General features: G+C 39.3%; 1 protein-coding gene across 2 annotated transcripts in view; it reads left to right on the top strand.

Moving 5' to 3' along the window:
- LOC134541980 (patj homolog) overlaps positions 1-4,627 on the top strand; it is a 197,638-nt gene extending 193,011 nt beyond the window's left edge. The window contains exon 16 of one of the 2 annotated variants that reach the window (XM_063385752.1): positions 711-4,627. In XM_063385752.1, coding sequence (XP_063241822.1) covers positions 711-1,067 — 357 coding nt within the window. In that variant the 3' untranslated portion in view covers positions 1,068-4,627. The remainder of the gene's footprint in view (positions 1-710) is intronic. The other variant, XM_063385750.1, reaches the window with a different exon arrangement.
- Positions 4,628-25,553: the final 20,926 nt, after the last annotated feature.

Below are 25,553 nucleotides of genomic sequence, written 5' to 3'. Positions count from 1 at the left end.
CCCTGTTACACTCGAATTGTGGCACTTGTGTTTGAGGTGGTCCCTGAAGGGGTGAGTTTCGGAGTGGGATGCAGGCAAAGACTGGGAGCACCTTGTTGCTGGGACCTAGCATAACGAGTATGTGGCACAAGTACTCTTGACTATGCATGTTGTTTCCTTCAGGTGGGTCAATCCTGGCTCCTGGCCCTTGCCTCTGTAGGTCTCCATGACGCTCGGGGAGGCTTGTAGGTCCGCCGCGTAGGTGCCAGCGTGGGCTGTGCACCCGGATTCTGTCGGCTTATCACGTGTTGGGGTAGCCGTTGTGTCGTGCAGGCGCCCGTTGATGGCGGTCGTTGCTGGATTTCTGTGTCAGAGAGTGTCAGTGCGTGCGAATCTGTGGTGTTGACAGAGTTCTTGGTGTCCATGTGTGTCGTGGTTGGTCACTGTCCTGAACAAAACACATGGTGAATGCAGTTATATTGGTATTTTTGCTGGATTTCAGGTTTATGTTTTTAAAATAGCACTTGTAAAATGTACATGATCTCTGTTGATTGATGAATGTGCAGGAATCTAGACACTGTATTGAAAATTTTTTTATGAAATCATTTTATGGACGTCTTGCGCTCTTATCCGCAGGGTTTTTGTACGGCGTGTTACTGCTTGTGCTAATGCAATATTGCCTGGGGGTTTGCACGGTAGGGGCTGAGCAGCTGGTGGCTGGCTGGTTTCAGGACCCCATGAACCCCAACGAGACGGTGATCGTGATCCGCAGCCTGGTGCCGGGGGGCGTGGCCCAGGTGGACGGGCGCCTGATCCCGGGCGACCGCCTGCTCTTCGTGAATGACACGGACCTGGAGAACGCCTCGCTGGACCAGGCCGTGCAGGCCCTGAAGGGCGCGCCCAAGGGCGCGGTGCGCATCGGCGTGGCCAAGCCGCTGCCCATCCCGGACAGTGCCTCCCACAGCCAGGTAAGCGAGGAGGGCCCCTGCGAGACGGACCACCGCCCCGACCCGGAGCCGTCCGACGGGGGCGAGGGGGGCTCGGCTTCGCCCACGCAGGGCGGGCTGGTCAAATCCGAGAGTTTCTAGAGAGCTGAAATCAGGTTCGCGCAAGTCGCATTACAACGTGCCCTTTCATTTGTTACATTGGTCAATTACATCATGCGCAGATCAAAATTAAATTAACCTTCGCAGTAAAAAGTTCCCGATGTTAATGTTTTTTAATTTTTTTTTGACATTGTGTGGACAGTTAATTTGTACGCCAAAGTTACAGTAGTATTCAAAATCAAAAATATTGCAGTATTAGTTTCTACAATTTAAAAAAAATTATTTCTTCAGCTATCTGCTGCTGAATGTTTGTATAAGAATATTGGTATACATATTTGATTTGAGTGTTTTGAGTGTTTGTATCACTGCATTCTTTACTTTTGATTCTGGATCAAAATAGAATCATTTTTATTGTGAGTTCAGGTGTTTTATACCCTGGTTATTTTTCTTCGATAATAAAACTTTGTCTTATTTTTAAACCTACGCAAGTGTGAATATCGAACAAACAAAATTTTTAATTGCAATGGCAGATTTAAATATTTTAACCCATACAACACACGGTTTTGTATTTGCTTACTTTTTGTTTTGTTTTCAGGAACTTTTATGATAATCAGTTTTTTTTCTTGCAATGTGACCCTCTTTTTGCATGGTTAGTCCCCAAATTAGCTTTATGTTTATAGTATTCATGTAGGCCTATTTTCTGTAATATATTTTCAAATTCATTAAGTATAAATTCACTTCATGACATTTTTATGACAATGTTATTTGGTATCTTAAAAATATTGTTTATTTTATTTAAACATGACTGTATAGTACTTAAGAACTAAGAAATATTTGGAAGTAAATTCAAATAGTTTATTGTTTTTTTGTGGTATATTTCCTCAAAGTGTTATTTGAACAAGCACTTAAGTGTATCAAATTGATTGGTGTTTTGCAGTACACATTTAATCTTGTCTGTTTCAATAATTGCGTGGGGTGTATTTACTTAAGCTGTGTTACTAAAGTAGCTAGTGTCTTGTTGTTTCCTGAGGTGTTCCTTGGAAAACATGCTATAACAATCATTGGTGTAAGGAAGTACAGTTGAAGTTATATGCATGTACCCCTCTCCTGTCCTGCTACTAGCCTTGATGTCAGCATATGGAGAAAATTAAAACGTGTACATGCTGGCGAAGACAAATTATGTTGACTACTTAAATAAACAGCTTCCAGCTGTTGTCTGCCCAGCTTGCAGTGTTTTGGTTACAGTTGTTCATAAAGAGCTAAATGTGTCTGCATTAAATATTTTGATTTTCCAAGCAATTAAAAGTTAGTGGCCTGTGAGAAAAGTGAAATTTAACATGTAGTGGCACAACATAGTACTCGCTTTGCCCTGTCGACTTACCACGAGCTGTATAAATTTGTAAACTTTTACTATTGTTGGTAAGATATCCATTTGCTGTTTGTTCAGGGCATGCAGGCTAGATTTTTTCTTATCAATCTTTTTTTTTTGTTTTTAATTTTGAAATATGATGCATTGTGGTTTTTATTTTTTGTTTAATTTTTTTTTGTGCTTAAGCTTCTTAAGTTATTCATGAGCATCATATAAAACATAGAATGTTAATTTACTCAATAAATACAATATTTTTTATAGGAAAGATTGTATCTAAATATTTTACGGTTTATGGTTTTCATATTGATCATAATTTGATTGGTTAGTATATTTAAATTTTTGCGACTTATTTTATATGTTGGAATAGATATTATTTACTACAAAGTTAGTTTAAATATTTCAACTAGCGTGGTTTTCTGCAAGTAATGAGTTTTACTTAGTTGATAATTTAATTAAGTGAGGTTTAGCCAGGTAAAATATTGGTAGTCTGTCTATGCTGACGTCATGTGCACCAGTGGGCGAGTTTTGGCTGCCTAACGGTTTCACCTTATTTCCTATCGCCACGGTAACAATCATGTATAACTGACTGGATGTTTGTTCTGATGTGAATGTATGCTACTAAAAGCCTGGACCAATTTGCTTTAAATTCAATTACTCATTGCCTTCTTGCTCAATATTCAAAGGCATGAAAAATGGTGTAGGAAAAAAAGTATTGATCTGAATTTTTAGATAAATCTTGGTGTTTATGCAGCATTATTCCAGAAAATTTCCAGAATAGTTTAAGTGTTCTCCTATGGGGTTAAAGGTATTTTTTAATCCCAGCCAGATTAGATGGGCACTGTGAAAATGCTACTCATGCACACTAATTCAGTGTCAAAATCTGTTGTCACATCAGTGTATTAGATGGCACGGGATTTTACTCACTGCCTTTAGATGTAGTTAACTGAAACATACTCTCCTTTTTGAATGTGTTAATATTTTGGTGGAGTGTGGGTGTTCAGCGAGTTCCATCCACTTATTTTATATATAAAAAAATAATTGATAACATTTCTTTCAGTGGCATGCACTGTAGAAGTTTTGTTTTGAATTTTTGTTTACCTATTCATTTTTAGCTTGCATTGCTCGCCCCTGCAGTTTTTAAGGCCTACTAATACACATTATTTTTAGCCTTTTGTTCACATCTTGTATGTTTTTTTAATTGCTCTTACTTGAATCACAGAAAGCAATCTGTTGTCTTAATTCTGGATCGTGTACTGTGCAGAATGGTGCTAGATGAAAAGCTCTCTTGTCATGTCAGAAATAGTTTGGATTTGGATTTTTCCAATATTTATTTTGTTGTAATTATTTGAAGGATATTAATGCTTTGTGAAATTATATATTAATCAAAGTATTCTTTAAGAGATACTTTTTTTTATTGTCAATGTACAGTGATGTCTTTATTTTGTAAAATATACAGTATATAAAAAATAATAAATTTTTTCCACCCAAAAGACTTAATAATTTATTTTCTTATAAAACCTCCCCTTAAAACTGTTCCATGACAGAATTATTTCCTTAAAACACTTGAAACTAGTGACAAGACTTTCTGTTATGGAAGCAGTTTATCACACACTAGTTTCTTTAGTAAATTAATAAATAATGACACCAGTTAAATATTAAATTATTTTAGATTTCTGTGATCAAAGTCCCTTGTGCTAAGTTGCTTTTCTTTATGGTGGCATGAAGCTTTCTTTTGCATTGTGGTATTCTATCTTCATTTCACTCTCGTTTCTGTCTTGAAAGTAGTTACGTGTTTTGTTGATCTGGTCTAACCAAAACCATGTGTTTTCTGATTTTAATTTTATTTTTATAGCACATTATACCTTCTATAGTCTGTTAGTAGACTAATACACCACCAATCATATTTAGCGGAAAATTTTTTCTTCTGACGGTAAATAATTGAAATTCATTGTGGATTTAACTGTTTGAGATCTCGTCATTGGAAAGTTGTGATTGTATGATAAGAATTTTACGAAATATATAGTGTGTCCCAGGGGATAGTTCTTTAGAAACAACTCGGATTGGACCTGCTTTCTGCATTTTAATTGCATGGTTGAAGAGTGCATCCTCCCATAATATTGTAAAATGTTTATGCAACTAATACTATGTAATAGTAAAAAGTGATCTGTAGTATCATTTTGTCAAATTATTTTTTTTTAAGAGGGATGACCGTGGAAATTGGCTCCAAATCATATTCTTTCAAATATTTTGTTTAATTTTATTGTCACTTTAGTTGCATGCATACTCAACCAGTATTGTCATTGATGTGTTTGTTATGCCTACTAAATATTATGATTTATTAGCTTATTTCGTAATGCATTGGCAACTAATATGTAAAAAAACCATTAGTATTTTCGAAGATTGGTGATTGTATCTTGATGATTGTGGTTGGATAATTTTTTTTTTTAAATAATGTGCCATCTGTTGCTTCGTACAGAATTGTCTTATTTCTAAAAATGCTTTATTAGGTGATTGCTTATTTCAAAAATGCTCACTTTCAGTATTTGTCTATTAAGAAAAAAATTATTTTTGAAATATTTTTCTTTCTTTCAGACTTTTCATGTGCTTTCTTTGTTTGTTGCATAGCGGCATAGTTTGTAAAATAATATTGTTGTAGGACTCTGATAAAGCATATTAGCACAATGGAATGTATTTACATTTTGAATTCTTTGAACTTGTTTAATTGTGCACAAATTTTTTCCATGTAGGTCTTGTCTCTTGATTCATAGAATCAGTGTGTACACAAAGTACAGAAAGTGAATTAAAGATATGTTGTAAAGTTGAAATTCATCTCACTTAACTAGTGAAGTGATTTATTGCTTGTTATGAAAGTAGCAGTGATTTTAGTTCACTTTCTGTATTGCTGGTAAACAGATACTAAAATTGTCATTACAAAGTTTTTAAATAATGAAGGTATTTCATTTACAATTTAATACATACCCTAGAAAAATTAGACTTTTAATAGAAATTTTAAACAAGAACAGTAATACTGTTTATATAGTTATCAAGCTGTTCCTTATTTTTATTCTCAAGCTAATCCTTATTTTGATGTTCAGGAATTTGATAAACTTATTTCATTTAAAAAGAATAATATTTTTTTTTTATCACTGACACAATAATTTATTAATTTTTTTGTGAGGTCTCAAAGAAAGGAATATGTCACTGTTGAAAACTCTATTATGCAGAACATCTTAAATTTAAAGTTGGACATGCCTGAAAATGATTCTAATGTTTCTGTACACTATTAGAAACCTGAGCTTTTCAAAAAATAAACAGTAATGTTTTTTAAGTAACATTTTCTCCATTTTGTGGTTGTCACTTTCAGCAGTAAAACCTTTTACATTTAAAAAACCACATACATATGCTATGAAGTTATGTTTCCGTAATAAAACCGTCCAGAATTTAATTAAAAGAGGTGTACTGAACAGCTAGAAAGGGTATGGTATGTCAACAAAAGTTTAAGTAAATTTAATTTGCAGTTGGGCAACCAGGAGTTTATTCCAAGCCTTACAAATACTTGTTATCCTTGTGATGCATGATATTTATAAGCAAGATCATCCAGCTATCTCACACAGATATGATCAATAGCTTTCAAAGAAACTATCTTAAATGTTTTTATGTCTTATATTGAACAGTAGTTTATTTATAGTGTTCTGCTGGAAATATTTTCAGTTAAAATCATGTTTATAATGCATAAACAAGTTATTTCAGCTATAAAAACTTTATTTTAACATATTAAATTTACTTTCAGTATGCACATACATTGTGTAAATTTGAAACTGTGACTTCCGGAAGCACACTCACTATTTTAATGTCTTTTAATATTTAAAAAAATTATTATTAGCTACTAGCTACTTTTTATTTAATTTCTAATGTAGTAACACATCCAATTTTATTTGCACAGTGGTAATTTCTCTGCCTCTGAGAACTTCCTCAACTCTCTTATTTCACATTTTGTTGGAGGCTTACATTATACTTTTAATTGCACTCTATATTGTTTTGGATATGCTTGGTGCTCATGTTTCTTTTCAAAAATTATTCTTAGGTTTGTTGAAATATTTTATTTAAAAAATTATTTATGTGCAGCCAATTAAATACTACAACCAAATATCTGAAATCATCTTTATTTTTTTCTGGTTACAGGTAGGCATACACTGCAAAATATGTTTGTGGTGGTACTTTTTTCTGGCCATTTTAACACTATTATAGTTAGTTTGCTGCAGCAAACTGAAGTAGCAAAAATGTGTGAGGCTACAGGATTTATTAATCACATGTATTTAATATAAAAAAAAGTATATAAAGGTGAATGATTTTATATAAGCAAGATGATAAAGTGGTTAGGGGAGGTGAAAATTTTTAAAAGCTGTTAAAATAAATATTTTTGGACTTTATCTTAGGGTGTGGTAAGCACATACTAAATTATTTGTATAAATTATTTAATAATGTTTAAGCAGTCACTACCTATAAATTTCAAAGGTTGATGCATCCCAAAGCTAGAGAGGCAACAATCCAGATTTTATCCTGCTGATGATATTGCTGGTGTCTGGTGAAGTCACTGATAACATCTCCGAGATGTTTTATATTTACTGCAAACATGCACTGTACAAATCTTCGACTGACTGAAAGAAAAGAGTTCATTATCTGACGAAAATTTACCATTTATGTTTTGTTAACACATTTATCTTAAAAATTCAATTTTTAGAATATTTGAAAGCAATATTGCTATACAAGATATAAAGTATCTGAAATTTATGTCATGTAAACCAATTTAAAATGAAAATTATACATGAAATGTTAGGAATCAATCAGATATCAATGCTTGAAAATTGAAAATTTTGGTGAAGGAAACTTTGTAATCCACGTCAAGGTAAGTGGTGTTTTGTTTTGACAATGTACTGGTTACAAAGGATTATTTCTCATTTTTATGCTTCTTTTATTTATACTTTTTAAGGGTCTGATTTGAAAACATTCTTTATGAAGTTGCATTAGCCACATGTTTAAAGGTAAAACCACTAACAATTATACCATTGTGATTTAAAACAACTACTACTGAAAGAACACTAACATGTGATTATTAGAACTAGAGAATACAAGATGACTGTGGAGAGGGCTACAGTAGTGAACCATTTCACCTTTTTCCTCAAGTAATTTCAAAATGCTATACAAGATATAAAGGAATATTTTTTAAAAGTACAAAACATTTTTTTTCTTTGTACGTTTCTCAAGTTGTACAATTCACAATAAGGCCTGTTTAACAATGACCTGTAAACAGAGACAGATCTCACGGAACATTTCACTATCGCGTCTGCTGCTTCTACATGGAAAACTGACATGATGATTAGGTCATATTCAAACCCGAATGCCACAACAGATTTCTGGTAACAAGTCTGCACTAAAAAAAATAGCTGTCAATAAAACAGAGTTTATAATGCACTTGCAAAGTTTGATTCAAGACTTCCAGCTTGAAGAGCTGTTCAGTGTTCGGTGTTATGAGTCCCCTGAAAACCAATCCTCTGCCTCATGCAGCAAAATATTTTCAGACACATTTTTTTTGTAATGTTGCAAAAACTATACAGTATTTCAGTTAAATAATGTTTTATTTCCAAACACTGTCTGAAACATTGTTTGCTACATAGGGCCTCCTTTCATTACATTGTTCCATGCGACCAATAGAAGCCAAGTACTTGACTGCGGCTGGTTTTTTATGTTCTGAATACATTAAAAATTCATTCAAGTACAATGATATCTAGTGTTCTATTATTATTTGTGGTTTATTTTTATTATTTATGTAAATTCTGCCCATGCAATGTTTTCAAAGCATAATAGTTTTTTTGAAAAATAGCATCAATATTTCCTAACCTTGAAATGCAAACTCATTGGTTGCCATTAGTTACGTTTCCGTGCATTGTAGAAGCAGCAGACGCGATAGTGAAATGTTCCGTGAGATCTGTCTCTGTTTACAGGTCATTGTTAAACAGGCCTTATTGTGAATTGTACAACTTGAGAAAACGTACAAAGAAAAAAAAATGTTTTGTACTTTTAAAAAATATTCCTTTGAAAACAGTGTCCAAGAAATAATTAGTAATACTGAAACAAAAATTTTGTGAATTTATAGAACACATGGCTATGGTTATTTTTGCATTTATAAATACATTTTTTGTATTGGTGCATAATTTTACATTTTAATTCTTGTTTCATTAAAGCATTATTTAAAAAAAAACCTTGGATAAGATAATCGTATATTCAACAATTTGACTTGATTTTGTTGTATCATGCTTATTATGTGTGCAGTTAATATTGGAAAGCTATTCAGGCAACTTTTACAAATAACTTTTTAACTATTGGAGGTACTGGGACAACACACAGCAAAAATTACAGAGTGATAATCCGAACCCAGTATTACTGCGAACACTTTATTTTGTTTGGTTCTATTTAAAAAAAAAAAATATACTTTGTACACAAACGCATGACCGCCGAGAATGTATTTGTTATGCACCAGGTTGTGTGAACGTCTTCCTTCTACGACTAGTTTCTCAACTGAATATATTGTTTGGTTAAGGTAGGTACCCGCCTACCCGGCTACGCGTAGGGCGTGCGGAGCTTCAGCAAATAAAAACAGGCTGATTTGAAAATTACTCCAGGATATCTATTCACGAAAAGGCAGTCAAGAATACGTCGAGGGCTGATGAGCTAGTTCTGTTAACGTATTTTGTTTTTAAAACTGTAGTTTTATAAGAGTGGAAGGGGGCTAAATCGAAACTAGTGTTTTTAGAATAATTTTTTTTTTAGTCCGGTACAGATTCTCGGAAGCATTCATTGGGCCTTTGCGCCAGAGTATTGTTACTGAATGAGAGAACCGCGCTAGAAGCACTAGTGGGCGTCGCACTTTGCCCTGCCTCACCGACGCAGATTCACCCCCGGCAAAGGACGTTACTTGACGGTTCTGAGACGGCGCACGTCTTCCGCGCCCCCGCACCAAGCCCCCGCGCGCACCTGTTGACGTGACTCTCTCGCGGTCTCCCGCCCAACCCTCGCCTGGAGTGCAGCACACCGCCTCGATCTCATCGGGGTATTGTCGTAACTTACAAACACGCAACACTTGTGTGTTTCTAAGTCGTGACAGTTCCGAGTTTTGGTTTTTCTAAGTTGTGATAGTTCTAAGTTAGGATCTTTCTAACTTCTGACGGTTCAAATTTATGTGGATTTTTTTTTCCGAGAATTCTGAGCGATGACTGTTTTAAGTTGTGTGTTTCTAAGTTAAGTGTGGTTCCCGATCTGATTGACTTAAAATTTCCTTAACGTAGGAAACTGTTCCACAGCAAAAAGTTGGCCGGTGGTTTGATGAACCGTACATAAATGCCTACGTACCCAGCTAGAAGAACCTCCTGCCGTAGCAAACTTTCTGTATACAATTGGGGATTGTAACATGTTTTCCCTACGAAATAAGTGTGGTCCGGGGGAGAAACTTTAAAAACATTTCGCGTCAGGTAAACACAACTCCAGCAAGGCGGAAAATCATGCGTTCGATCCCCCCTCCCCTCCTCCCTCATTCATTGGTTTCCTGAAATCTCTTCAGGCTAAGGCTGGGGCCAGTGATTCTCAACCTTTTTGGAGTTAGTTTAAAATTGAAAATCCTACAAATTATTGTTGGTGCACCATATATACAAATTTCTGAGAAACGTGGTATAATAATTAAGTTACTGCTCGAACAAAACATGTGGAGTAGTTCAAATTACACATGATGATGATTATGATGATGATGATGATGTGTTAACAAAACGAGCGGCATGTCCATGATGAAATGGTGTAATAGAGCAAGTATATTATTTTTTTAATATGTGGAAACGTGTTTCTCTGGAATACCACAGGCTGTGGATCGGATTGGTCCGTTTCCTTACCCTAGTATTTGTGATTGTGGTCTCGTGTGCTGTGTTATTGTCGACGATAATTTCAGTCAAATGTTAATGTACGGGTGTGCCGCCTGCTGGGAGGGGTCTAGGATCGAGGCGCGGGAGTGATTAAGGTCGACACGGGCTCGCGCATCACATGTCTCGTGGTCCCTACGCGCAGAAACACTTTACTGGTGCGCTTGAAGAAAGAACTAAAACAATAAATTGTAGAGGTGACAAAAAAAAATCCTCTCCAGTCCACGCCTGATCTTTGAAGTCTGTATTAAAAAATAATGTATTATTTGACGTTTTAAGAGCTAAACCACTAATATTTTGTATATCAATTTTGGAATTTTTTAAAAAGTATTTTCTTAATATAATATTATATGTAATATTAAATAATATAATAAATAATCGTGCCACTAAAATTTATTTAAACATGATATATCATGGTTTCCTCTAGATTGTACGTCATGTCCCAAACATTGAAAGTTTGTATAAACGTTTTTATCATTGTCTGCTTGAGGGTTAACTTCTTTTATATTTTTTTGACATGTCAGAAAAGCGTTGGTCCATGCAAATGGGCTATTATTTTTCAAAATAAGTTTTGGTCCGCCCCCCTCGGTGACCTAACGCCGCCGCGCGCGGAACAAACCTGCGGTCGCGCGCTGTGAAGTCCCGCGGTGTCCGCGCGCGCAGAGCGCCAGCTGACAATCTTCGCCGACGCAGCCCGCGCCAGAGCGGCCACTGTCCCAAATTATTTTGCTTACAATATTTCGTGTTTTTTTGCGCGATTTTTTTTTTTTAAATTTATAACATAACCAATATTTTTTTTTTACGTACCAAACAAGTTACCCCAGTTCCAGCATGTTCTGAACTGTTTTTTTCTTGGATCAACCGTTCGTACGTCGACTTCGTCTTCGAACCATTTCAAATTAGGGTTTTCCAAAAAACAACACAGAACGATGTGCTCAAAAGGGGGTTGGAGAAGGGTAGGAGGGGGGGGGGGGCGGTAGGTTGGAGATGAAGTCCACGCACGAAAGGTTAAATCCGTAAAATCCGTAACTGTACACCACACGATTTCATTACAAGACTGGACGTAAAAGACATCGTCCCAAATTAGAATAGAGAGAGAAAAAAAAAAAAAGGGACTTTTGTAAACGAGTTAGTGTGGTTTTCGTTATGAATTGATTTGAGAATCACGCAAGGGGAGGGGGGAGAAATAAAAACACGAACTATGTAAAGTAAAACAATGGTAGGTGTCTGCCGCCGCGCGAAGGAACTAACTGCCTTGCCCTGCGTCGCGCGAGGCCCGCGGTGCACTGGCCGAGCGGGCGGGCCCGCCCCCTTCTCCCCCCTCCTAACCCCTGCCCCGGCGCGCCGCGCGCATGCGCCGGTATCGACCAGCCGCCCGCGTCACACGAGACGTTCCCGTCGGCGGGGAGCGGCACGCAGATAACACGTGTGACGCACACACACTCATTTGCAATAATGCCGAGCGTGGAAAAAAAAAAATGTACGCGGATTGCGTTTTCAGAATCGAATCACACCACACGTAGTTACCGCAATCCGCCGCTAGAATTCGCTGCCGGAGTCGCTACCTACGTCAAACAATCGAAACATTCGTTGTATATTGAAAAAAGCCCTGATAAAAGCGACAAAAAAAATCGCAAAACTTCTAAACCCCGGATTTGCGCCTGATGTTCGACAATGCATTTTTTTAAATCAAACTACTGCCCTCTCTGTTGTAGTTTGTTCGGCCGCGCGGTGTGGCCGCACGTCTGGGTGGAGGGGGTAGCCTGCTCAGCTGTCCTGGTTAGTTGTTTGTGAATCTGGTTTCAATAACCATGGTCCATGGATTGTACTGGTAGGCGCGGCAGTGCGCGGAGATTTAAGCGGGAGTTAGAGGTCGTGGCTCACTCTGGCGGAGGCTATGCCTCTCGTCAGTGGTAACGGGTGCCTTAGTTTGTGATGTAGTCAGTTTATGTTCACTGGTCGTGATGCTGTCCGATTTGGTAGCGAGTCGTTAGAGTCATAGATTGGAAATGTGAAGTTCGTTCGGGTTAGTTTTAAAGTGAGGGATCAAGAAATGTTCAGCTTATTTGAAAATGTGAGTACAGAGCTCTCTTTTCATAGCTGTAATAATAAATTCTGGTTTTTGATGATCTTAAGTTAACATTAGAAAGGATCAGGGAAGAGTTTGGTTAAGCTCTCTCTCTCTCTCTCTCTCTCTCTCTCTCTCTCTCTTGTATGTTCGTTTAGTAGTTATTACGTGACTCATAACTGAGAGATAGTTGTTGCGAATTTTATTTGTAATCTTAATCATGATCTGTAAAGAATACCTGTTCCCTCAGACTGATTTTGCTTATTTGAAGTTTAAAAACAAAATACAAGTTTTTAACATATCTTTAAACAGACATCCCGTATAGGATGACGGACTATTCGATCCTAGAATGAAAACTATTTTATCAAGTTAAGTGGTATTGTAAGAATAAACCTATTGCTAGCCTAAGCGAGTATGTCCTCCGAGTTACAGTATCCACCCCCCCCCCCCGTCTCCTTATCCCTTGAAATTAAAGAAAACTCATAGTGTTTTATTGATTAATTTATTTGATTTATTTGATTTTTTATTTTTATTTAAACCACCGTGTTACTATATATACAGGCTGTATCAAAATTCATGTTACAACGCTTGAGGGTAGAAAGCTCTTATTATTTGCAACCATTTTTGCCAATAAACATGTTGCCGGAAACGCGCAGTTAAGCCCCTGTAGCCCCAGAAAGAGTCAGCGTAGGCAACCCGTTGGGCTGTGTGCGAGACAGACGATGCTGTGGTGAATTACGTGTTTACGACGCCGGGCAGCGCTCGAGAGGACTGTACGATGTCGAATGCTGACCCCCGCCCCTTTTTACTTCCGTTGGTGGCGCCCTCACCTCTTTTCTTCCGTTCGTGCCGTGCCATAGCACTGCGCAGCGTGACATCGCAGTGTCGCAGTGTGTTTTGATATCACTGGTGGTCTGTCGTTGACTGTTCTGTCGTACAAGCAAACTCGTGGTATCATTTCTTTCGCTGTGGTTCTGAAAGGGCGACGTTTTAGTGGAGCTCAATGGAGTACACGTTTAGTGAGTACACGGACATGCTGCTTGTTTACGGGGAAGCTAGACAAAATGGATGAGCCGCCCGTCGTCTGCACGAAGAACGATATCCGGGTCGTATGATTCCAGCTCACACCATGTTTGCAAGACTTACTCAGCGAATGCGTGATACTGGTACATGTGCCGTCACAAGACTAAATGCTGGTGCTCCATGCAGGGTTCGTACTCCCAGTTTTGAAGAAGATATACTTCAGAGATTTGAGGAGAGTCCGGATACAAGCACAAGGGCAGAAGGTTCCGATATGGACGCTGACAAAATGGCTGATTAGCGAGTTCTTCATGAGCAACTCTTGTACCCGTACCACCTTCAAAAAGTGCAACACATGGGTCCGGCGGACTCTCCTCTTTGCATGACCTTTTCTCGTTGGTACATTCGAAGAGTATTGAGGAACCCCGAGTTAGCGGTTTTATTCAGCGATGAAGCCAAGTTCACTCAAGACGCTATTCTCAATTCGCACAACAGTCATGTTTGGAATGATGTCAATCCACATGCAACGTGTGTTACAGCTCGCCAGGAACGTTTTTCAGTTAATGTGTGGGCCGGTATTGTTGACGGCGTACTTATCGGGACTTTTTTTCTTCCGCCACGACTTACCGGTGCCGGATACCTCCACTTCCTTCAGAACGAACTACCAGGTCTTCTTGAAGAGGTTCCATTGCATGTCCGACGTGTGATGTGGTACCAACATGACGGGGCACCACCTCATTTTTCCCTGCAAGTGCGACAGTATTTAAACCAAACATTTCCAAACCGATGGATTGGACGAGCGGGCCCTGTCGCATGGCCGCCAAGGTCACCGGACCTATCCCCGTTAGATTTCTTTCTGTGGGGTTACGTAAAATGGCTTATCTACGCTACTCCAGTAGAAACGGTAGAAGAGCTTACACAGCGAATCATTGAAGCATTCGAAATCATAAGGTCGACTCCACACATGCTCCAGCGTATCCGTGAAAACATGATTCGCCGTTGCCACCTCTGTGTCGCTCAAGGTGGGCGTGTTTTTGAGGCGTTGCCTTAGGCTGTCACGTTGTTAAAACGTATGCAACAATTTCAATGTTGTGAAACAAAGCTGAAGCTGTGATTGATTTCAGAGTGAAATTAGAATCTGTGGATTAAAAAGGTTATTTCTCTACTCGAACGCCCGCACATCAACAACATAATACTCAACAACGGGTTGCCTACGCTGACTCTTTCTGGGGCCACAGGGGCTTAAGAGTGGGATAAATAGCGACTAGAAATTCCAGCTGCTTGAAGCGTAACATGTGCGCCTGATATTGTACGTTAGACCGATATTGCTCTGAGTCCCTCGTGATAGGCGACACTTCTCAGTCCCACGATAAGGACCGAAAGGGGTGGCACTGCGAGGTAGTCGGATTTAGTTTTCCTTGCTGTCGCTGTGTTAGCTTGGAATCTTATATGAATGGATGTTCATTTATAAATAGCGAAAACAAACGCACGTTTTGTAAAAGGTAATGCTCGTGGTAAATTGCATTTGTCTGTGCGAATAAAACGGCATAGAGGTAAAAATCTAGCAAATTGGAGATAAAATAAAAACATATGTTTTTTTTACCTTGATTTAAGGTTAAAGGAAAGCACAAAGACTGAAGAAAGTACGCCAATTGCAGAAACTACATCTGAGAGTGCTAAAAGTAAGAACAAATTACGTTATGAATAGTTTATATTGTGTATTTTATTTTGTAATAAAGGAAAAACCTTTTTACTTCAGTAACTACTATTCATGAAATATAAATGTATTATATATGTGATACATTATATATAAAATACATTTTAGTGTTAAATGGGATACAAACAAGAGATACTTTTATATGCTACGTAATGAAACATGATAGCTTTGAAAACTTGTAATATTTTTATGTATATTATCAATTTGTATGTAACCGCGAGGTAAATTATTGTAACTAATGTATTTTGTTTACAAATCAGCTTTACAGTTTTGTGTAATTATTCGTATTTTGTGCTGTGCTTATAGTGTTGGAACTGCAAAATCTGTAAAACTTATCCCCCAATAAATGCCTTGCAAAGTAATATCCTACGGTATATTTAGTTCATTTAATTTTTATACAACTATTATCATTTGGTTGAAAATAAGATGTATGCCAAGTAACCTAAAAGCAAATAAAAATTATTAATTGTATATCCACAATCCAGTTAAATATTTATAAATAAACGGTACTATAAAATAAATATGTGCAAAGAATACTCTAAGAGTAATGTAAATGAGGTGAACGTGAATGCGATGACAAGAGAAATGCAGAGTAACCCGACAAGACATGTGTTATCGAAAACCAGACCTTCCTCTACACCCCTTCCCCACATTCCTAAACAAGGCGCAGATAACAGCCGGAACCCGACCACTCTAATGGCGAGGATTATCTACAGCGCTCGGGTCTTGCTGAAGGGATGGAATAAAAGTGTCCTAACTCCAAACAGTGAAGTGGCAAATTTTCGTCTCAAACATGAATGTGCAGTGACTTGCGCATGTGCAAGTAATTCGCAATTGTATGAAGATAATTATTTCCAAAAATCATATACTATAAAAGAATGTTACATGTAAATCGTTCAGTTTTTACGTTTTTGTTATTCCGATTACTTTATTTTCTGCAAGTTGTCAAATTTGCGCTAATATAAACCTCTTTACTAATTAATTTTGCTTATTAATAACAACATTAACCACATTCTGACAACTGGGATCAGTCATTATACCTTTCCTCAATGATGTGTAAAAATCTCATTCATCTGCATTAACTGGTTTGCCCTCTACTTGCCGTCGCATTGACCACTAAAACAGCTCTAAATGAAGCCCTTTATCGCCCTCTTAACTACGCGTTTCCGGCAACATGTTTATTGGCAAAAATGGTTGCAAATAATAAGAGCTTTCTACCCTAATGCGTTGTAACATGAATTTTGATACACTCTGTGTGTGTGTGTGTATATATATATATATATATATATATATATTTATAATTTAAATATCCTCGGATAACATTTGTGTTCGGATTCTAGATTGCGAGCTGAAATGTTACAATTTTTAGGTTCAATCGTAGCCATGTCCAATTCCACCATGGATAATAATATTACGTTAAACAAACTATTAATCGGCAAAGATTATAAACCGAAATGTACTTAAAAAATGCAGACGATACCTAAAATTTGAAAATTCAGTTAGCTTTTTCACCCGTTTTTATTGGCTGGGAGTAACGACGACTGATTTAATCATAAACTGGATTATTATACTCAACCATGTACAGGTTCAGTTAATAATTCTTAGGTTTTTTAAATCGTAAACCCACCATTATTCGATACTCAACAGCAATTCTACTAGCGGACGAACTCACGTATTCGGCATTTTGGGTACACCGACTCGCAGCCCGCTGTGGGATCGGAGAGTTGAACCTACAAACGCTATCTCTGTAACAACTATCATGTTGTTCCAATTTTTGATGTGTAACATCTTATCTCTCGGTATACGGCATTTGGTAGGAGTAATTTCGTGAATGCGGCGGAAGTTAACGAGGGACGGAACCACGGTGCTGCCACCTGTGGCGGATGACGCGAACCAAAGTTCACAAAGCCAAAGGAAAACTTTACAGTATTAACTGTTTTATGAATTTTAACAAGATGGGTAGTGTTTTAATTAAATTAACTTATCGAAAATCACTTTTAAAGCCAGGTTTTAGTATATATGTTTTTCAAGTCTTATTCGTTTTTATCGGAGCCGTTTAGTTATATACTTTCAAATTTCCCTCTGCGAATCGAATGATTCGGTAGTCGACGTAGCTGCTCCCCGTCAGTGAACTCTAGGGGGGGGGGGGGGGGGGTGCGGAAACAACGTGTGATTCTCACCTAGAAATTGAGAAGAAACAAAATTGACGTATATTTATCACGTTCGGAATTATTTGAAAGAATTCTACGTTAAATTTCGTGTTCGAGTTACGTATTATAAGTGTGTTTGCAACATGATGACACATTAATTTGCTCGTTACCGAGGTTAGATCTTACACCACACCACTGGCGAGTACTGACAGACTAACTTACATTTTTTATTTATTCCGGGTGTTTGAAGGTACAAAAAAGTAAATAAACTGGTGGACAGGTTAACAAAGTCGCGAAAAGTTCCGAAATAAGCAAAAAAAGCTGCTGGAAGTCACGAAAAGTTAAATTTCCAGCAACAGTTTGCTAACTTGAATTTTAATTTCGGAGGCCCCACTTAATCCTACGACAAAAACTCTCGGGCCGCACTCCTATATCCCCTCCTCCTCTTCGAGAATCCTGCAGATTTGCGCCCCTGACCTGCTGCGCTGGAACGATGTACAACGTATAATCGGATGTGTCGTGTTCGTCTGGGCTTTGCGGCTCCAGCTAAGGCCTGTGTCTCGCTCTGCGTTCCTGCCGCTGCGGCTAAAACTTCCGCAACAATGTTTTTTGTTTTTGAGAGATTCATTCGACCAATTTACTGAAGAGCGCACAATGCAGGTGTCTCAAGAATGAAAATTGATGGAATCGAACATGTAAACCTCACAGTGCGACACCAGCCCAGGTATCGTTCAAGCACGGGGGAACTCGAAAGCAGTTAAATGTCACCAGATGATGTTGGCAATACCGGCGATATCTGTGATCTGAGCAACAGGGCGTCCACACACTGGACAACATTTTACATTCTTTTTAAAAAGTTCCTACATATTTTTTCAACATGTCTATTGAGTCAAGTGATGAAGATATTCTGTAGCTTTACCGGTTAAATTATAATTCTTTGATGGTACTCAGAAGGTTAATATTTTCACTCAATTTTTTGTTTTCAAATAAAGTTTACAACTTTTTCTTTTGAATTCTTGTCAATTACGTATTTGTTGTTTCCAATTAAATATATAGTAAGTTAAATTTATTTATAAAAATTTCAAAGCAGTGCCCAACAATGTTGTGATAATGCTAGCTAGTTCTTTCGTAAATTCATGGAGCTTTAATGCGTATAGTTAAATAATAATTTAAATGTTTGTGTCGAGACTAATAATAAAGAGTATAAAATATAGTAAATTGTTATTTAATATTTTTGTTTGTTAAAATGTGGGTTTTATTTACGGTAATGTGTTATTTTTTTTTCCTAGCCTAAGTTAATTCTAAGTGTGTAGGGGAGGGTCCAGGTTAGGGGAGGACCTAAGTGTATCTCAGGCCGAAGCCTATACACTCTACCATGCGGGTTTTTAACCATGCAGGACAAGGGCGCGTGCATCGTGTGCTTATTGGGGTTTACTGGCCAGCCATGGCTGCGATTGGCGCCATGACTGACGCCCCATTGGTCGCCTAGCTTAAAAGCTAGCTAATGTGACCCAGGTAAAACCTGCATAGACACAGGGAAAACCCTGGGCCGGTTCATGCGGGGATCAAATAACATGCATTAAGCAAGCAGGTAACTACTGGACAAGAGGGAAGAAGGAAGGGTCCAGGTAAGAAGAGTTGGAGGGGCTGAAAAATCAACCATGCTGGAGTTGGGTGCTTGGACCTTGCGGCCCGCATTTAAAGTTGGGAACTCCTGGGTTATTATTAACCAGGGGCGCATGCGCCCCCAGGGGCGGGCGACTTCACTCGTCGGCCCAGCCACAGCTGCCCAGGCAGCCACAGTTAAAACAGAAGTGGGCAGACGAGCCAGTAAACCGGCTCGAACTGCGGGCGCACGGAGCGAAAGGCAGCTTGACGTTGCGCCATCTTCATCTTCCTTCTTCAGGTTAACAGCAGTACTTTTCAAGCCAGGGTGGGGGGAGAGAACCAACCTCGCCACCCAAAATCCCCGAGACGGTTTAAGGTCGCGCCGCTCGAGGCTACTGCTGCCACAGCTACAGCAGCCCCAGCTGAAGGTTCCTGATGTCTTCCTTCAGAGTTCCGATGCATTTCAATTCCGTTGCGCGCGCAGCAGTTCACAGCTCCGCAAGTTCCAGCCCGCAGTTCGTCTACACTTCGCATTTTTTCAGCACATCGAGCTCCCCTGCGGTGCCTTCGCCGACGAAGCTGCTTCCTGCCACGCGCCGAGCTACATTCAGGCTACCTTTCACCCCGATAGCCGTAATAACGACTCCACAGGCCGGCCATTGGTCCGCGGACTGCTATTGGTTATTCACAGCCACCCCAGCGAGATTGCAACTCTCGAGCTGGGCTCCTGTATCCGCCACCCGCGGGACGCGGTCGGTAGCAGTTGGCGCTGCTAGGCCGCCCCCAGCACGCACACAAATCCCACACGCACTGCCAGCCTTCGGTTACCCAATAGGGCGCAGGGAACTCCCAGCCAACAGCCCGCGAGAGAGATGCGCACGCCCCGAGAGACGACCACCGACGGTAATGTGTTATCACCTGATCCCTTCTGTAATAGCTGAAGAAAATGAAATAAGTAGTTATAATATATTCCGGCATCCTAACAATAAACAAGTATTGGGGCGCTTATTATTAATAATAAGGTAGGTGACCCAATGGTGGCCTGGGTTCTCAAGGTGGCCCGCAGTTTGTTTTTCATGTTGGCACTGCCACTAGCCGCAATATGAGAATATATTGTTGGACTGAGTCGCGATCTAGGTAGAGAAACGAGGAACTAAGCCTCTCTGTTGAACGGCCGCCATGTTGTGAGCCATCATTAGAGTTGCGCTGTTCACGCAGGCCCCGCTTGTTATTTTCAATGTGAGTTTGAAACTTAAATGAAACTAGTAAATATTTAGACATTTCATTGTTGTTATATGGTTTTGGAAAGATCATTTAATGGGTGTTATGAATATGTAAGCATATATAACATGTAGGTTTTATTTTTTCTTAACGATAAAAAAATACTGTTGAAAACTTCGTTGGATAGGTTCCTAATGTGGCCATCGTGGGCCACCTTGGGAACCTTGTTTAAAATTTGTTTTATTATTAGAATAATATAAACATAGATAGCTGTATATAGCAAATATGAATTAAATTTAATTTTTAAGAGGTACTTTATTCTTCATTCCTCTAAAGCCATAAATATTTAGAGGTTAAAAGTTACATCATTGTAATAAACAGTAATTTCAAACTTATAGCTTTTACCAGTTGGCATAATTGTTATTTTTTTTTATGTTAGAACCCCGTGCTTGTAGCCATTGTTATAATATTTTGGGTTTCTATTTTGGGCCATCATGAAAAGAAAGATGGGAATATCATGGACGCAAGAGGATCTCACTAAGGCTATGGAGAGTGTTTTAAAAGACAAAGTGTCTGTAAGAAGCGCTACCATCACACATGCCATCCCCAGGAGGATTCTGCGAAATCATTTGTTGTCAGGTAGTCGTCAGAAAATACAGGTAGGGAAACCTGTTCTTTCTATTGACCAGGAGTTAGCGCTGTGCAAGCGGATCCTTGGATTAGCTGATGTAGGAATGCCACTCACTGCAAAAGTCTTGAAAATAACTGTTCAATGGGACAATGAGGTTACACTTTTTTGGACACAAAGAGGGCATGGAAAAAGTACTGACACAGAAGAAGTTGTTACTGCTGGTCGAGTTATCAAGAGATATCAATTCGGAAGTGTTTTTTCCAGGGCCTGGGCTAAGTCTGTCACCCCATCCAATATCTGCAGTGGTTTTAGAGCAACTGGAATACATCCCTTTGATCCCAGTGCCATCACTGATAAGGCATTTGCACCAAGTGAACCCACTTTCCAACCACTCAGACTCGTAGAAGACACTATTTCCATTCAACCACCAGAAAATGATGATTTCTTCACACATGAAAATAGTACCGAAGAATAAATGGCTTTATCAGGGGACCCATCTTGCAGTTGGAGTACAACATACTTGAAGACAAAACAAAATTCATGGCAAAACACCCAAGAATGTAAAGGTGGAAGCTCTTTCTCAGATTGAGATTACTCTGAACATGATTCAAGCTCTGAATATCTTAATGTTACCGACCATTCAGAGTCTGAACAATGTCAGTTATCACCTACGATAAAAGAAATTTTGAGAACACCCAATTTCAAGAAAAAAGGTATCCCCAAAATTAAAGAAAGACGCAAATCAATAAACTACAGAGGTCAAAAATGTTATAGCTAGTCTTTTCCAAAATTCCACGACTGAATCCTAAAAGAACAGCAATCAAATTACAGACAAGGAGAATGTGGCTAAAAGAAAAACAATTTTGAAGAGAAATGAGAACAAATCAGAAAACAAAGAGATGAATACTAAGACCACTTATTAATAATGCATATTTTTGTGTTACACCTATAGACAATTAATTTAATAACTGTTGTTATTGATAAATAATGTTTTTAGTGATGATTAATACATTTTTATGCCTGTCGATCATACGTGATAAGAATAAATATCAATTTGTTAGGTATATTGTTGTCAAATCACTGTAGTTTTAGTATTAAATGTCTAAAACCAGTATGGGACACCTTAGGTAACTCATGGTGGGCCACCTTTGGTACCCGTGTTCCAAAGGTGGCCCATTTTCTGGTTCTTATATTTTGAATTTTTACTCGGTTGTGGTGACTTATACATGACTGTAATTTTTGTATACTGTAAAGAATGAATGACAATCATAAATAAAAATATTTAAAAGTTTTTAAACACTAAAGAAAAATTAATAAAATTACTGAAAGCTTAGGTATGACCACCATTGGGTCACCTACCTTACTCTACTATGCGAGGCTGATAGTTATCCAGTGCTTCCGATCGGGCTTGAAAAAAACCTTTTACAATCGATTTTTTTTTTCTCAATACATTCTTATCGTCACGCACTTTCGACAACGTTACTTCATGTGTATGTTCATAGGTAGCAGTGGAGTCGACGATTGTATGCGGGTACAGGAAAAATAAACGTCGAGTTGGCAGTCTTTCAGATGCGTGTTCGTTGGTTCTGTGGCCGGCGGCGCGGCGCCCAGCGTCGCGCGGGCGACGTGTAGCGACGAGGCGCGACGAGGCGCGACGAGGCGCGACAATAGCGTCGCCGGAAACGGGCCGCCGCCGCCGCTTGCAGTCGACGTGTGGGACGGACGACGCGTAATCAATACCGGCGCGGCTTCGACGTCGGCGCGACCTGGCTGAGGAAGAAGAATGCAGTTCAGAACTGCGGCGACCTGATTTCTTTCTTAAGTGACGGTAAATCTTGGGACTTGACGATCATCACGTCACCCTCAAGCGAATTCAGAGGGCCCGGAAAATTCCGCCCATCCGTTCAAAGCTCCGACGAACGGATTAAATTATAACCACCAATTTGTTTTCAAGGTATTGCCGGCATATGTTTTATTGTCTGAAAAGGTTTTGAAGTTTGTTTGATTAGCTTCTTCCATAACATGTTTTTAACTTGCGTTTTAACACGTCTCAAAATTTGATATTTTAAACAAAAAGTGACCGAGACACAAAAATGTTGCTGACGACGTACGATTACCTTGAAAATATATGTGGTAAAAAAAATTAGTTATATGATTTATAAGTGCTTAGTTAACATGATTGTCAGACATGAAACTTTTACAAGATAAATTTTTATCCAAAAATCTAAGACCTTCTAGTGGGTCGGCAGCATCCAGTGGACAACTATTGTGACGGACTTGCGGAGTGTTGTGAATCGGGCTGCACGGGCGCAACGGATCATTGACAGAGTATGCACAAACAGGAAAGCCAGGGAAATTCAGGAACGTTACTTTAAAACCTGCAAGAGCCACGAAACTCCCTCGTTGATAGTAATTTGAAGCGGAAAATTTCATGCTACGGTGTGCCATCACCCAGATTTTAAGCACACATTTTTTTCCCCCCAGGTGGATAGTCACACTCACTGTAAAATTTGCGTAAAGTAGGTTCTGTTTGAACTGGCACATCTATAGGGAAAGTGGAGAGACTGAATGTCTTTATTTCTTTCAGAAAATTTCAAAATAGGTAAATAATTTGAAACAAAATCTGTAGGGAAATTTGTAAACTTGGTGATGGAAAGTCTTGTTTGTAAAAGTTGAGGAAATGTTCCTACAGATATGTGTGAACATGTTGATTGAGAGTCGGCCTTGACTCGCAGCGACGCAGGTCAGATGTACTGGCCCAGAAGGTGCAGGGGCTGATCCCGGGGAACCATGCAAGGTTGAGGTCGGGACGGGGGTACCGGGACACGAGTGTCTGGTCCTCTGGGGCGCGACCTCCAGTTGCGCCAACCTTCTCCACGGGGGAACAGCTGAGTATATGTGCTGTGAAACCTCTATGCCTTGTCTGCTCTGAGCCGGTATCTACTTCTGCCTGATGTCACTATTGCGCCGACTTTGCGGTCATTAAACTTTAGTGACACATTAATTTGAAATAGAATATATGTATAGTAAAAACATAAATTATTTCGCATAAAGAAATCTGCATAAATTGGAATTATTTTATAAGTTCATTCAGTGAAAATTTGGATGGTCTCGACTTAAAAGTTACCAAGTCACATTTTGGCAATTTTTTACTCCTTTTCAAAAACGGAAATAAGAAAATAACATCTTGAGTAAGCATCCTGAACGTTGTATTTGTGAACTGTGTCAATGTCAGTACTACACATAAAAATAAATCAAGTTTGGGGTAGAAATATGTATTCCATTGTTTTAATGTGTAACCTTATATGTGGGTGGTGACGTATTCCGACTTGCGTGCTTTATACACGACTGTTGTGTTGCGCCGTTGCTACCCTGGAGTAGTTCATGAACCCAGCCTTAGCCACGCCTCTGCTGTCTCGCTTCGGAGCGGATCGTCTTACCCGTCGACGACGGCGGCCTGTTCTCGGTCCAGGACGAAGCTCCCCCACTCTCACCCCCCCCCCCCCCCCCCCACGGGGGACCACGGTCAGCTACAGGGGCTAGCCGCCACGCGCTATCGGGCCGGCCTCACTTACGCGACAGTCCGTAATGGTACTCCCGTCGTGTGTGCCCTGTCACATTGTCAACATTTTTGTCTCGAACTGCATCTGACAATAGAGTTGGAGAGGTTATACTGGACGGAAAATGTCTTCCGATTTTCTCAATCAAATATATTTGGACAGATAACGGGAAATGTGTTTTAAATCGTATCACACTGTCGAGGTTTTTTTTTTTGTTGTGAGCTATCTCAAACTTTTCGATTTCAATCTTACTTTGAAATTGAATAATACATCAGAGGCTTGGATGGAATGTAAGTAAATTCAAACGGCAATGTTAAATGATGACACTTATAGACTAGTGATTTTCTTTTTACACATAACATTAATGTGCATTCAACAATCATATTTCACCTTTTAGGTTCCTCGCCATTTTAAAGATTCGTTGTGACGGAAACAGATGCCGTTACCTTTTTTCGCTAGGCACGAAGTTGATTGGCTGATTGCATCCGACATCGAACACACATTCTATAACCCGTCATGTAAGCAAAATATTTGATGGGAACTCAAGTCATCCAACTTGTCGAACCAACATGGCTGCGCAGTGACATTTCTCGGTGACGTCACAACCCTCCATCTTTATTCGACACAACTTATTGGAAGGTGCTGGAAGAGAAAGTTGTGTGGCAGGGCCTTTAACGTTTCTACGGCGCCAGGAATGGGTTGGATTGTAGTGGAGGGGCGGGCGTCTAGCCGTCTGGCGCGCGCAATGCTCGGGCCATTTATTGGATTTCCTGTTCCAGTAGCGCTCCCTCCCCCGCTCCCCCAAACACCACCGCCGTGAAATCGCGCCCTGCCGAACCTCGAGGCCTGGATTCAGTGACGTAGGACTCCAGGCCCGCCACCCTCTGCCCCTCTTTCGCTCCCGACGGTCTTTAAGGGGGATTAAGCCTCTCCATCTTGCAATAAAGCTTCCGTGCTAAATCTTTTGGTTTGACATAGCATAGGACTTAGTTTTGGCTACTTGCTGAAGTCGACACTTGTTAAATGGTGTGATCCCATCCCCCCCCCCCCGGGGGAATTAAGAAGCCCCTCACTGTGGGGCCCGCTTGCGCTTGCAGAATCGTGACTGTGAAGTGGAAATCTGGTGATAGTATTCATGAGCAAGTGTCGCAAAAATTAAACGAGATTCGTATCTATTCACATCTATAATAATCCCCAAAGCGTTTAAAAAAAAAGGTCAG

Source organism: Bacillus rossius, assembly GCF_032445375.1.
Source record: "Bacillus rossius redtenbacheri isolate Brsri chromosome 4 unlocalized genomic scaffold, Brsri_v3 Brsri_v3_scf4_2, whole genome shotgun sequence".
Taxonomy (NCBI): domain Eukaryota; kingdom Metazoa; phylum Arthropoda; class Insecta; order Phasmatodea; family Bacillidae; genus Bacillus; species Bacillus rossius.
The sequence above is the reverse complement of the archived record's forward strand: the minus strand, read 5'-3'. Positions and strand labels throughout refer to the sequence as shown.